Here is a 15,242-nt window from a genome sequence, read left to right as displayed (position 1 = left end):
TTCCGAGTCCCTCTAAGGTGGTGTTGGAAACAGGATATGGAGGGGAATAAATGGCAAGAGGGGCTCACGAGACTGAGGACTCACCGGCTGCTTGCACCAGGCACAACTGGGGTGGGACTGAATGCACTCATGGCAGGAAGGCTGAGGCTGGCAGGATCCTGAAAAGGAAACACAAGCGACCACAATGAGGCCTGTCGCTCTCCCCACCAGCTCTTCCTTCCTCTCTTTCCTGTTCTCCCTTCCTCATTCTACTTTCCAAAAATCCATAAGGTTGCACAGATCCTGTCTCCTTCTTTGGATCCACTTCCCGAAAAAGCCCTAAAGTGACGACCTGTTAGGTGCCATAGGGTAAAGCTATCCCCTTGGAAAATGGATTAGATGGGACTTCCCAACAGGATTTTCAAACTGTTATTCGGCTAGTGGCAAACTGGACTAGCAAAAAGTGACCCTTCTAAGACTGGTGCCCAGCACCAACTTGAATTTCAAGGTATATATTTATGTTACAAGTTTATATCATTTATATGAACATTGGGCACTATCTAATAAAATGAAATTCAATGATAAAAAAGTAAGGTTCTACATTTAGGCAAGAAAAACAAAATGCACAGGTATAGTATACTGTAGCTGGTACCTTGCTCAATAGTAGTAACTGTGAGATGGATCTTGGAGTCCTAGTGGACAACCATTTAAATATGAGCCAGCAGTGTGCAGCAGCTGCCAAAAAAAGCCAACACAGTTCTAGGCTACATAAACAGAGGGATAGAATCAAGATCACGTGAAGTGTTAATACCACTTTATAATGCCTTGGTAAGGCCACACTTGGAATACTGCATTCAGTTTTGGTCGCCACGATGTAAAAAAGATGTTGAGACTCTAGAAAGAGTGCAGAGAAGAGCAACAAAGATGATTAGGGGACTGGAGACTAAAACATATGAAGAACGGTTGCAGGAACTAGGTATGTCTAGCTTAAGAGAAAGAAGGACTAGGGGAGACATGATAGCAGTGTTCCAATATCTCAGGGGTTGCCACAAAGAAGAGGGAGTCAAACTATTCTCCAAGGCACCTGAGGGTAGAACAAGAAGCAATGGGTGGAAACTAATCAAGGAGAGAAGCAACTTAGAACTGAGGAGAAATTTCCTGACAGTTAGAACAGTTAATCAGTGGAACAACTTGCCTCCAGAAGTTGTGAATGCCCCAACACTGGAAGTCTTTAAGAAGATGTTGGATAGCCATTTGTCTGAAACGGTATAGGGTTTCCTGCCTAGGCAGGAGGTTGGACTGGAAGACCTCCAAGGTCCCTTCCAACTCTGCTATTGTATTGTATTGTATTGTATATCATGGGTGTGTGAGTAATAAGTTCATTCGGGGATAAATCCTGTCAGACACCAAATATAAGTTTGTCCAAAAAAAATTGTTTATTTTTCTCATCCAAGAAGGAGGTGGAGGAGGAGGAAGAAGAAGAAAAGAAGTAGAAGACGAAGAAGACGAAGAGGACGAAGAAGAAGAAGAAGAAGAAGAAGAAGAAGAAGAAGAAGAAGAAGAAGAAGAGGAGGAGGAGGAGGAGGAGGAGGAGGAGGAGGAGGAGGAGGAGGAGGAGGAGGAGGAGGAGGAGGAGTAGTAGAAGAAGTAGGAGGAGTCTCCATCTTTCAGGATATTGAAAATAAAAGCTTAAGTGATAACTGGGATAATTGGCATGAAAGCTTCTGATCTACTGCTGGCGACAGGGTCTATATCACCAGCGAGAAATTGTAAGCAGAAATCTGCCTTTGAAAAGGTTTCATTGCTTAGCATTCAAATCACTCAACAAATGAACAAGTGAATTATTTAGTTGTCCAATTTGTACAGCTGCCCATCTCACAAAGCACTCTGGTGGTGTACAACAAATATATCATGCATGTTTCAGGGGCGCATGAGTAGTGATTAGAGGGGCCTCCCACTAAAGCCTCCTTAGACTTTCTCCTAGATTCTGTAGACTTTCTCCTTTTCTGATTCTAAATTTCTCTCCCTCAAAATACAATAGTAGCACAACACAATAATAATGTAAAAATTAACCACAGCCAATAAATCTGACAATTACCCCAGCTGGCCAGCATTCTTTCCTGACCATCTCTTTCAACATGACTTTTCCATCTTGGAAATCTCTAAGTCACCCAAATAAACAATGGTTGTCAAGCTCAGGTCAGTGTCACTGCATGGGTGCAGGTTTCACTGAATCCAGAACAGATACATGCAACTAAGTCAATGCATGTTGGATTACATTGTGAGTGGAAAAAGTTGGGAAAGCAAATCAATACAGAATCGCAACATGGACAAAGTTTGGAACTATCTCTCCACACGGGTCCGCACACATTACCTGTTTCTGCTATCTTCTCCCCATGCGTCATTCCTTGGAGCACAAACAGAATCCCAAGGCTCACAGTCCATCCATCGGAAAGCATAGCCTGAAAAGCAGAGGAAGGAAGGAGAAAGAAAGAAAGAAAGAAAGAAAGGAAGAAAGGAAGAAAGAAAGAAAGAGAGAGAGAAGGAAAAGAAGAAGACACAGAGAGATTTTTTAATGCTTTCTTCCTCACCCAAAGAGCAAGATGTTAAAATCACTGTCACAGTAGAAGCTTGAGGGAGGATCTAAGATCTAGTGGTTGAACATGTGTTTTGCATATAAAAGTCCCAAGTCAAATCCATAGCAGGTCTAAAGGTTTTTTTTTTAAAGTAAAGTATCAAAATTATGAAATCCAAAAATGCTCTGCTTGAAAACTTGCCAATCAAAGTTGGCTATATTGGATTAGAAAGCCAAATTGTTCCATGATCCAAAGAGATTAAAGACATTCTGACTTGATTGGCTTTACAAATATGATTTATAAATAAGGGGAACCAATTTCAGGTAGCTTCCTAAGAATTTACCTGTCCCATTTTGAGATCCATGAATATATTTACAAGCTGGAAATGCAAAGATTCACAAGTTGTTGGGATATATATATAGTGGCAATTACATCGGCCTGGTATGCAATACAGCCCTGGTTCGAATCCCAGTAAGGGTATGGCTAGCTGATGAGAGCTAAATAGCTTGAAATGGATCCATACTAGTCTCCCTTTATTTATTTATCAGCACAAATATGTACGTCTTTGGTTGTTCGGGTTTTCTCCCATGTAGAATTGGAAGTATCTTCACGACGTTTCAGGAGCAATGAGCACCAAGCCGGAAGCACCAGCCTGAAGATGATGAATGAGACTTCATCGAAACGTCGTGAAGATACTTCCAATTCTACGCGGGAGAAAACCCGAACAACCAAAGACGTACATACAAACACCCGCGAAAACCTCAGAAAACACATATATATCCCTTTCTCCCCCCTCTCTCCCCTCCCTCCCCTTTCCCCCTCCCTCCCTCCCCATCTCTCCTAACTGTTGCATACATACAATATTCTTTATGCTACCACCCAGAAGGCCATATTGTGAAAAAAGCATTGGGCTATTGAGGTCAACTGCTATAGAATGGAAAGGTTTTTAGTGCTGTTGTATCCTTTGTATGAATTAACTCACAATAGACCCATATTCATGCTTATTCATTGCCATATGACTTTAATAGCAATAGCACTTATATAGACTCCACAGTGCTTTACAGCCCTTTCTGGGCAGTTTACAGAGTCAGCACATTGACCCCAAAAATCTGGATCCTCATTTTTACTGGCCTTGGAAAGATGGAAGTCTGAGTCAACCTTGAGCCGGTCAGGATCCAACTCCTGGCAATAAGCAGAGTTTGCCTGCAATTCTGCAATCTAATCACTGTGCCACCCAGTTCAATTTTAGTACCCTGGGAAATTAATGAAATGATGCAAAACTATATTTCAACATCTTTTTTTCTGCACAACATAATGAGTCAAAATATACATTTTAAACAAACAAGGGACTTGCCTGCTTTGAATCATTTTCTTCATAGATAGAGTTAGGAAATATAATGGAAAGTTATTCTTATGACTTGGGTCAAAGAAAATCAAAGCTAAAAAAATGCTCCACCCTAACTGTTTCCACTTGAAGTATTTTTGGAAAGAAGTGTTTCTCTCTCCCCCCCCCCCCCCCCAGATAAAAATTAGCTAAATCGCTGCTCAACATTCCACAAAGTAGAAACAAAACAAAAATTTAAAACTAAGCCAGAAGTATATGCATACTTAAAACGATTCTCACATAAATAAGTAAATTTAGGGGTGGGGAACCATAAAATCAAAGCAACTAAAATATTCATCAGATTACATTTTTGATTTATTTTCCCCTCTGCAAAAATGCTGCATTTTCCTCAAAATAAACACAGGGTGCTCCTTTAAGAGTAGCAAACATATTTAAGCACTTAAAAGATACAATTATCATCTGCTGAGTTGGCTTCTCTTCACAGTTTCCAATACTCAACCAGAAAAGAATTCCCTTTCCCTGTTTTATAAGGAATGCTGAAAAACATTTGGATCTCTTTTGTAGTGCTTGAGCTGCATAGATATATGTGCTAAATAAAAGATCAGTTGCATGATTTATAATCTCATCAAACCCACAGTTATCAGTAAGATAATTATATTCTGTATATCAAGGATTGCACTGTATTTAGAGTTCTTGTCCTGAGAGTCAAAAATCAGATTAATAGAAACAATTTCTGGAATTGCCTCCACAACTACAAGCTTCTGGCTGGAAATGGAGACTTCTCTCATTTCCCATGAACCACACTTCCAAGTTTCCAAATTTGTTACTTCAACACACCCATTTCTTTCCTTCAGAAAGGATTAGTCCAGCCTTAAACACTGCTTAACAACTAATTCCCACAAAATTGTCAATAATTTACTAAGAATGTATTACTGCTATTCTTCTCTTCCTTCCTAGTATCTATCTCTCCCCACTTACAGTATGATTATAACCATGTTGCTTGTATCTTTCAATTTATATTTTTAATTGTTTCCTAGTACGATTTGATAGCTTATTAGTAACCTATGACTATCACTGTTATATCTTTTTATTCGTGATGAATGTATTTTATTCTCCTTACGTACACTGAGCACATATGCACCAAAGACAAATTCCCTGTGTATCCAATCACACATGGCCAATAAATAATTCTATTCTATTCCATAGTGCAGTGACAATTTCTTAAAAGTATTATTTCTTTGCCTTGCTAGGACTGCAAAACAGAAACGAAATATAGAAATACAAGTTTTAAAAGAGGAAATTAAAAACTGAAAGAAGTTCAAGTCAAATAACAATTATTACAGTTCTGTGAACATTGCTACAATTTTATTTTTAAACAATATATTGAATCTCGGCTTTATATTGTCAAGTCTTTCCTTTACAACAAAAAAGATATAAAGAGAAAGGGTACCACACTGTTCAGCAGATTTTGACTACATAAATGTTACTCTAGCAACACTTGATGATTTTATAAACAACAATCCAGGCATAGCATACACAAAATTCTGAACTGAGGAATTCTAAATTTTGGGAATATAGTTTAATACAATATTAGCATCCTTAAGCTTTAATTTCTTTCCAGATATCTGATTCATGATAAGAATACTCAACCAGTTAAGTAACCATGCATATTAGTGCATCTTCCAATTTATTTTATCTCCAAGATAAAGAGGGTAACTAAACCTTTTAAAACATCCCAAGGGGTCCAATAAACATGGAAATAATATTTTGATAAATAGATTTCATTTTGGAATCATAGGAAATATATTTCACATTGTTAAAAGTCTGAAACTATAAATGGTTTAAAAGAGGAAGTTTCAAATCTCTACCTCAGTTTTTATATGAATTAATAATGTTTAATTGCATTAAGTTTTAAATTGTCAGTGAAACTGAATTGTTGATTTAATCTTTTTAAAAGATTGTCTAGTATATTCAAAACTATGGATTTCTGAGGTAAGCCAGTGGATCTTGTCCAGAGAACGTAACAGATATTCTATTCAGTTTATTGCAATTCAGCTATTTTTGGCAAATTATATAGATTTTGTTTGCAACTTTTCAAAAGTTTTTGAAAGCACCATTAACCATTTCCTAATCTATTAGCTGCTTCTAGGATTTATTTATTTATTTCATCTTATAGCTGGTCACCTCAGGAGAAGTGATGGGCTGTAATGAAATGACAGAGACATATATTTTAAGAACAGCTAGCATTTTAATATACAAGAATGACCAGTTGCCCTGTGCATAGAGATAAGAACCATTTCACCAACATTAGTTTGAAATGCAATGCAGCCTCCTTAAGGATGAAGATTTGCAAAGCGTAGACCAATATACCACTTCTCCTGTCAGTCCAAATATTGCTGTGTTTCCAAAGGCATGTAAGTAATTTATGACTACTAATCAGAAGGAAGCACAATTTAATTGTTCTTCTCCAAGCTTGTTTGGAAACAAAAACAAAAAAACCAACCCCAAAACAAAACACCAGCTCAATTCTTATGAAATCACCCTCAGAAATTAATTCTTCCCATATGTCATGAATCTTATCCACATGTAAATATGGACTGCAAAAGAAGTGATTTAACAGCCATCGCTTGCTTTTCCTGCCCCACCCTACCCAACAGGAAACAATACAGTAGGCTGAATTCGCAGAAATGTCTTTTAAAGGTAAAGGATTCCTTTATAAAGATGAAAGAAACAGATAACCTACAAAACCTGAAAGTGTAATAGAACTGTACAACGCCAGGGACTATGTGGATGCTGTTTAAAGAATGAGCGAATATAGGATGCAAAGAAAAAATAATTAAATCAAAGCTCTGGATTCTAAAATCTGGTTTTTGAAGCGAGTCAGAGAAGCACCAACATTGGTGTATACATATGGCAGCAACCATATATAGAGCAAGTATACAGAAACCTTAACCTTTAACAGTTAGAAAAAATAATCAGTGGAACAGCTTGCCTCCAGAAGTTGTGGTTGCTCCATCACTGAAAGTTTTTCAAGAAAAAAACTGGACCATTGGTTTGAAATGGTATTGGGTCTCCTGCTTAAGCAGGGGTTTGGATTAGAAGACCTCCAATGTCCCTTCCAACTCTGTTATTCTTTTAAGTTCTTTTTGTCATATTTTTGTTACTTATGAAGGACTTTACACTATGGCATGACAGTCCTGTTGTCATTATTAAAAAAAACATACACATTATCATTTAAACTGCTATCTTTTTGCCATTTAGTAGATAATAAAGGAGCAATGTAGATTCAATTCATCTGAAGCAGTGCAGAAATCTTAGCTTGCCCAGTTTGGGAAATAATGCACCGCGTGATTCTGAACACTCTTTAAACACATGCCTCAAAACTCAGCTAAAATTGCTTTTGGTTTTAATTTCCGTTGTATTGGCTTTCCGATAAGTATTTTGCTTGAGGTTAGTGGATGGGAATAGATGATACCACAGCTCACACCAGGTGTGGCATCAAAAGCAGAGGGGTGTGACGATATTTCCAGAGCAAGAGGATTCAATATGTATCAGTTTGTTTGTTTTTTAGGACTGAAAATAAAACTCTAATTGTTGTTTGTATATATATTAATTTCAGACACAAAACGTAACCCCAAATACAGTTCTCTGTAGTTCTACAGCCATTTTCAAATAGTCCTTTAAGAATAATATCAAATTATTTCACTTTTGGCTACCTATTAGATTTTAAAAAATCTTTTCAAATAAACATATACAAGTTTATTATTTACGAAGATACGATACACTCCAAAGTTCAGTAATAATGCTTCGGGCAGAAAAGGAACATTTTAAATGATATGAATTAACAGAGTCTAGAGATTAAATTATTTTCAAATAAACATATTCAAGATTATTATTTACAAAGATACTATAGACTCCAAAGTTCAGTAATAACGCTTTGGGCAGAAAAAAAGAAAAGGAATATTTTAAATGATGATGAATTAACAGAATCTACTGGTTAAAAGACCTGGAACAAAAATATAGAAAAAATTAGAACAAAGAGAGTTCATATGATTAATTTATTATTCAAAAGTCAGTGAGGCATTATAGACGGTTGCATTTAATATTATATAGAACATTTTGTTCAAAGGTTTCTTCTGCCCCTTTCCTCTTTCTTCTCCTCCACCTGGGATTAATTTACATTTTCTGCCACTAGTTATAAAGTGCAAACACACTTTGCTTGGGTTTTGATTTATGCCTTTTTGAAATGAATAGTATTTAAGCATACTATTCATCCTTTAAAATCTCACCAGCTTTCAGAGATAGTGCTTTCTGAATCCAACTCGTTTTTTTAAAAAACTAATCTAATCACATGCCTCAAAATACGATGGACCAGCTCTTGATTATGCTGGCTGGGAAATTTGGAAGCTATTTTAGGGTCAGTGTATCTGAGATTAAAACGGTGACATAAATAGTAGATAAAACAGAGTCAACTTATAGGTCATTTGGGTGGCATAAAATTGTAATAAAAAAAATAAATAGTGATCATACATTTCATGAAGGGCTTTTAATATCAAAAACTTGGCTTTTCCCCCTTAGTTTGGAAAAGGGGGGCTTAGAACTGAAGAAAGGATGGTGATTAGTAAATATGCAGGCAAAGCTGCCTTTATCATAAGATTTGTTCTTTGTAAGTCCTCTTGCCCTACATAAGATCAAGCATAAATTTTGAAACTCCTCTTTGCAGTTGAAGAAACTAGGGAGGGCCCCTTCTGAGATGTGTGTCACACCCCATTCTTTCAGTAGGCTCAGCTGCCTCTTATCCGACCATTAACTAATCTAGATTGTTTCTCTCTTTGCTTAGTTTCCATCCATTGCTTCTTGTCCTGCCTTCAAATCCTTTGGAAAATAAGTCGAGAGAGGGGTGTGGCATTGTAGTGCAAGTCCCACCCATACAAAAGAGGTGTGGCTTGCATCACAGTGCCATTTCTTGCTTTTTTAAATACCTCTCACCCTTGTGCTGCTGCCCCCATGCTTGTAAGCTCAAGATATGTTATATTCTTTGTAACTCTTATATCACTGCCTAATAGTCCTTGTATTTCCTGGCAATCCCATTCAGGACTAACCAGAATCAGCCCTGCTTGCAGTGGTGAAATTATTATTTTTACCTATTGGTTCTGTGGGTGTGGCTTGGTGGTGGGGTCTTGTGACTGAATGGGCGTGGCCACACTATGTCACTCAAGGACATGCCGACTCAGTCACATGCCCACCCCCCCAAGCCACGCCCATAGAACCTGGTAGGAAAAGGTGTGTATATGAATCCATTCACAGCAGAGCTTCTACTCCCTTTATGGTCCCCCCTGGCTCCCTCCCTCCCGGGGGTCGAAGTATTTTAAAGGAACAGGCGGCAGCAGCTCTGCTGTGAACGGAGGGAGAAACGTTCAGATTGGGTGGGCGGATCGAGCAGCTGGAAGAGGTGAGCGGTGACAGGGCGACCAGGCGGGCATGGGCGGGGCCACCAGGGATTTTTGCCACCGGTTCGGAGAACTGATGCCAATTGTCCCTGCTGGTTCGGCTGAACCAGGCTGAACCAGGAGGATTTCACCCCTGCCTGCTTGGCTTCTGAATTTCTACAAGGTCAGCCAGCCATTGTCAGCATGCAATGCCTACCTTGTTATATTTAGCAACAGGAACTTGTCCTGACCTTTTATGGGGTTCTGATCCATAACTGAGTTTACCAGATTGTTTTGTTTATTTTATGGGGTTCTGATCCATAACTGAGTTTGCCAGATTGTTTTGTTTATTTTAACCTGGGAACACAAAGGTGAAATGTTGCACTTTGAATGGTCACGTCATGGAACATGTCCAATCTTTCCTGCTGTTTTCAAAATCAGTGAAGCCCGAGGTGATATTTAGAGGAGAAAGACAGAGGTATGAATTGAATCTCTGGAAGCATAATAATAATAATAATAACTTTGCTAAATGGGTGGAAAACCAGAGATGTTTTGGGAATGAGAAAATGTACAGGCAGCAGAAACAACCCTACTTGAATTATGAAGCAGTTTTTATGAAATCTTATGTAAGAAAAGTGAAATACCCTTTTTGAAAAATAGATATCTATCTGAAGCTATTGTCATTATGTGTCAGTTCTGGGAAAAGGATAGAAAGAGGTGTGTCCAACTGCAACGTTCCTCATTTTATCCTCCTGATTTTGAAGTGACAGGATGATTAAATGGGTGAAAAGGAAGATGTGATCTTGAAGCAGTATGTGGAAACGGAGAATTACTTGTTCTCTTTCCTGTTATCTACTGTCTGAGATCTGTGAATCCAAAATTGCCCGGAACAAAACTCTTTGGCATGATGGAAGCATAGTCCTATCACATCATTACTCCTCTTCCTTATCTATAAAATCACTTCATACACAAGTAAAATGAATAACTAATGATTGAGTAAAAACAAAATGCTCCCTGAAGACAGATGAATATTTCACAAAGAAAATATCATGATTTTTCACTTTACGTCTCCACATGCAGCTAAGCAAATCTGCCTATTTCTGTGAAAGCAAGTTCATCTTTGAAAATTGCAATTCTGATAATTTAGTCAATGTAAGCCAAATAGAGTCAAACTCGACAGGTCCCAAATATTATTCCAAAGAAATGCTTGGCTTGTAAGGAAAGTGGGTTCTCTCCATACCCCAAACACACTTTGTCAAATACATCCAGTTGGGTTTACTTTCTCTAAAAGGACTAAGTCACTCACCACATCTCCTTGTTGCTTTAGTTATAGCAGAAATAAATCTTGTTGTATTCTTACTATTAGTCAAACAAAAGACACTTGAATCAGGTTTCTTTTCTCATGCTTCATTTACTGAAATTTCTAGAAAATCTCACTCCGGAGGTCACTCCAGAGCATGAACTAGAATTAATTGTGGATAATTGCCCTGTTTGAATCAATATGATTTATTTTCTTCCTTTAATCAGAGATAGACAGCAATTTGCCATTTGACCCAGAACAACAGGGTTTCCCAACCATGGCAACTTTAAGATGTGTGGATTTCAACTCCCAGGATTCTCTAGCTGGCTAAGGAATTCTGGGAGTTGAAGTTCACATGTCTTAAAATTGCCAAGGTTGGGAAACCCTGCAGTAGAAGGTACAGGGCGGTGGTGGGATTCAATTTTTTTTTACTACTGGTTTTGTGGGCGTGGCTTTGTGCGTGGCTTTGTGGGAGTGGTGTGGTTTTGTAAGCGTGGCAGTTGAAGGTTACTGCAAAATCCCCATTCCCTCCCCATCCCATTAACCTGCTTTCCAGCTTCGTTCTCCTGTTCAGGGCAACAATAGAAGATCAGATGGGAGGCAGCGGGGGGGGGGGGGGGTCAGCCTATTTGCCAGTTCTCTGAACTATTCAAAATTTCCATTACCGGTTCTTGAGAACCTGTCAGAACTGGCTGAATACCACCTCTGGTACAGAGAAAAGAGCAAGTAGAGATTCCATGGGAAGAAACATAAGTTACGTTACCCATCCAAAAAAATCTGAGCTAAGAAATTATCTTCTATTGTGTGCATGTATATATTATATGTGTGTATTTTACTCCTGAGGGTCGTATTCTGCCCCATACATCCCTACGACCCATTCGCTCGCACAGAGAGGGACTTCTCCAGGTGCCGGCCACCAGACAGTGCCGAGGGGCGGCGCCTAGGAGCAGAGCCTTCTCTGTGGCGGGCCCAGCCCTGTGGAATGACCTCCCCCCGGATATTAGGACCACCACTGACCTCCGCTCCTTCCGTGTAAAGCTCAAGACCCACCTATTCCAAATAGCTGGCCTGGCTCAACCATAACCTCATATCGCTCCTGACGGGTTTTTAATTTGGTAATTTATTCAATGGGATTTTAAATTGTGTTTTTAATTGTTTTCACTCATCAGTCTACCTCCTCCATGCACATGTATATGTCTTTGTTCTTATGTATGTTTGTCTTTATCTGTATTTTATTTGTTTTGATTGTACGCCGCCCCGAGTCCTTCGGGAGAGGGTTGTGGCTAACAAATAAAATTATTATTATTATTATTATTATTATTATTATTATTATTATTAACCCCATGGTCATAAAAAAAAATCGATCAAATATTTCTCTGCCACTAACAGGCTAGAAATGTGCTTTTCCTACACCTGGTCCTCTTTTTTAAAAGTGAACACAGTGGTACTTCCTAATAGTAAAAGACACTCTAGTACTAGAAAGGAACCATTGTGTTGCATATCACTAATTTGAGCAATAAATCAATAAAGAAAAAAAATCAGTGTATTGGGTATCTGGGTATTTCTGGGTATTTCCAAAGAAATGATCTGCTTCTCACTTCACATTTTAAAACTTGAAATAGAACAGCAGCTTGAAATTTCCACTGCCAGTTAGTAAAAACACACAGCCCAGCTTCCAGCTGTAATGGGTTTCCTGCTGCTCTCTAAGAGTGTTGATGGATTGGAGCTCTGAGGAACAAAGGTAGTCATTGAGCCCTTTGTATGGTCCACAGAACTTAGTACAACTAAGCTAAAGAACTGCAGATGCTGGCTTTGCATTGAAAGAATAGATACAGGAAATATAAACACATCCAGTTGGATTGTGAAAACAATCACATAATCCTTCACATTGTATCTTTGAAAAATGACAGGAAAACAACTGCAAATTTAGAGAACAGAATTGCATTTGCATGGACACCACACACTCACATATATACAGACATAGACACACACACACACACACACACACACACACACACACACCTATAGAAGATAACTTTGTAGCTGATTGGGCATTATAGGCCCACCTAATGAGAAACAATATGAAGCAAAAACATATTTTTGATTTGAACCTAGACACTTTATCAAGTGATAGACATATTTGATATACATATATAATCTGTCCCCTGAAGTCTGGCAGGCCTTCATCTATTGATTGATTGATTCATTCATTCATTCATTCAATTTTTTATAGCCAAATCTATCAAGTGATTCTGGGCAACTTAGAATTCTAAAGCAATTAAAAACAATTAAAATAGAAAAACATCCAGAAAATAAGGTTTTGAAGACCTAGCTTTTCCCTCAATCATTGGGCAAAGACTAGATAATTGCATATTAGAACTGATTTTTATTGTATTTTTTTAATTGGTTGTGTTCTATATGACTTTATATTGGGCAGTGCCCAGGAAAGATGGGCAGCTATATAAATATTATAATAAACAAACAGACAAACGAACAAAAATTATGTTTTATTATGTGGCCACAGCAGTGTGGTAGTTTAGTGGTGAAGGTGCTCTCTTTCCACTAAGAAGGTTGAGAGTTCAAACGTAGGTAGTTTCTCTCTTAGGGTGAAAAGAAAAAATATCTGCTGTGAACTCCATGTAGGCATCAGGAAGGGCATCCGGCCATTAAACGCTCAGCTCTATCTAGTTGCCCTGCCCCTGCCCCGAATTAAGGGATTACTACTTCTTTTTTTGTAAAAAAACAAAGACACATGAGGCCACAATAAAACAATGCTTCATTTGCAAATTGTAAATAACCAAGTCCTAGTTTAGTTCTTATGCAGGTTTTCTTAACTTTGTTTTTATATTTATGTTTATACCATTTTGAAAGTTGCCTTATCAATGAGATGGACATTATATAAAGTTAATAAATAAAAAATAAGTAAAAATCAGATTAAAATCAAAAAGACAAATGCAGCACTTTATCCAACAAAAGTACTGTACATTAGAGAAATTGAAGATATTCCAGAGATAATGAGGATTTGATTATTTTATGTAGCATAAACACCCCTTTAATTTATACGCCTAAGAATGTTAGAAAACTGCAGGGCAGAATTCAGTTGGAGGATATTGCTTGTGTATTTTTCAGCAATTTATTTATTTATTTTATTTATTTGATTCAATTTATCAGTCGCGCCCTCTCCGCGAAGGGACTCGGGGCGACGTATAATCAAATATAAAGGCATGTGGCATGGAGGAGGTAAATACATTGACAATTAACAATACAAAAAGTAAAAGCCACAAAGTTAAAATAAATAACAATAAAATTAATACAATTAAAACAATTAAAATACCCAAAAGATTTAAATATACAGTTTAAAATTGCCAGGGAGGTTAGAAGTTCTGATTAAGCCAGGCCGGCTAGTTGGAACAGCAAGAGCTTGGCAGGAGAATTTGACACCTAGATTGTTCTCTACTATGATTTTTTTTTTTCTGAGCTCAGACTCTTTCTAATTTCCTCAATCTCATCAAAATCATTTAAAATTTGGGCAGATGCTTCCCCTGCTGCTTTTGTTAAATAATTGGAAGTGGGGAAAATGTGTCCTGTCACAAACCCTTATTCAGATCAGTCTCTTCCCAGGCTTACTAATGCGAAGTGTATGTCATTACCACAGGTGGGCATATATCTTGTAAGCACGGAGGCTCCTTTTCAGAAACGAACCATTTACAGAGTGGGAAGCCAAGTGATTCTTTAAAATAGTCATATATATTTTTATGTATAAGGGTGTTGACACTGTCTCTGTAACCTCAGACTTTTTCATTCTTAAACACCAGAGCTAAAAAGTGTGACATGCCAAGAGGAAGAGAAAGTGGCGGGGTGAGGAGGGGAGGGTGACCGATTTACAGTAAGGTGATAATTCATGGACATGTACTTCCCTTCCTTCTTTGGATCCCATTGTGTGATTGCCAGTTACTGCCTAGCTAGCGTGACTGTGCCATTAACAGCAGTGAGCATATAGCAGCCCTTGATGGAGTATTGGTGGTGGCCTTTTTTTTAAAGAAGAAAAACACCATCATAAGTTCATTTTTGGTTTTCTCAAACAGTGATGCCTTTCAAAAGTACAAAAGCCGACCCATAGCAAATAAAAGTTGCATTGACTTCTCCCCTTCAGTTTGAGACAAAAACCTTGCAAATAAAACCAAATAAACAGACCATAATTACAAGGAGAACTTACCACATTCCACCCCTTGGTACACCTGGTCGTAAGAGCTGCTTGGGACAGGGATCTCCCTGGACAGGCAGAGGAACAGCCTTAAGATTTGTTTCTTGATTCAAAGGAGCAGTAACAGAGTTGATCAGAGACTTCCTCCTGTTGTTCTCATTTCTGCTGGTGCATGTATCTTTCCTTATGTTCTATGGGCTGAGAAGAAAGCAGAGAGGTCACACAGAAGGACAGCCCCTGTCCTTGAACCAGCTCCAGGGAGGGAACTAACTAAGAGCTGAACAGACAACAAGAAAGAGTTGGTGATGGGAGGAACTTTAACAGATGAAGCTTTTCATGGCCAAGGGAGAAGCGTGACTTATCACAGCCCCATGCTATCTCTCTTCCCCAATCTGCAGTCCTGTGGTTT

The 15,242-nt window shown here is 38.3% G+C and overlaps 1 protein-coding gene across 2 annotated transcripts in view; it reads right to left on the bottom strand.

Annotated features, from left to right (window-relative positions):
- Positions 1-15,030, bottom strand: part of ITGB7 (integrin subunit beta 7) — a 53,403-nt gene extending 38,373 nt beyond the window's left edge. For both annotated transcript variants that reach the window (XM_081935528.1, XM_081935529.1), the window contains exons 1-3: positions 14,846-15,030; positions 2,354-2,441; positions 85-158 (exon numbers count right to left, since the gene is read on the bottom strand). In XM_081935528.1, coding sequence (XP_081791654.1) covers positions 85-158; positions 2,354-2,438 — 159 coding nt within the window. In that variant the 5' untranslated portion in view covers positions 2,439-2,441; positions 14,846-15,030. The remainder of the gene's footprint in view (positions 1-84; positions 159-2,353; positions 2,442-14,845) is intronic.
- Positions 15,031-15,242: the final 212 nt, after the last annotated feature.

Source organism: Natrix helvetica, assembly GCF_964273705.1.
Source record: "Natrix helvetica genome assembly, chromosome: 1".
Classification (NCBI taxonomy): domain Eukaryota; kingdom Metazoa; phylum Chordata; class Lepidosauria; order Squamata; family Natricidae; genus Natrix; species Natrix helvetica.
This window is presented reverse-complemented; position numbering and strand designations above follow the sequence as displayed.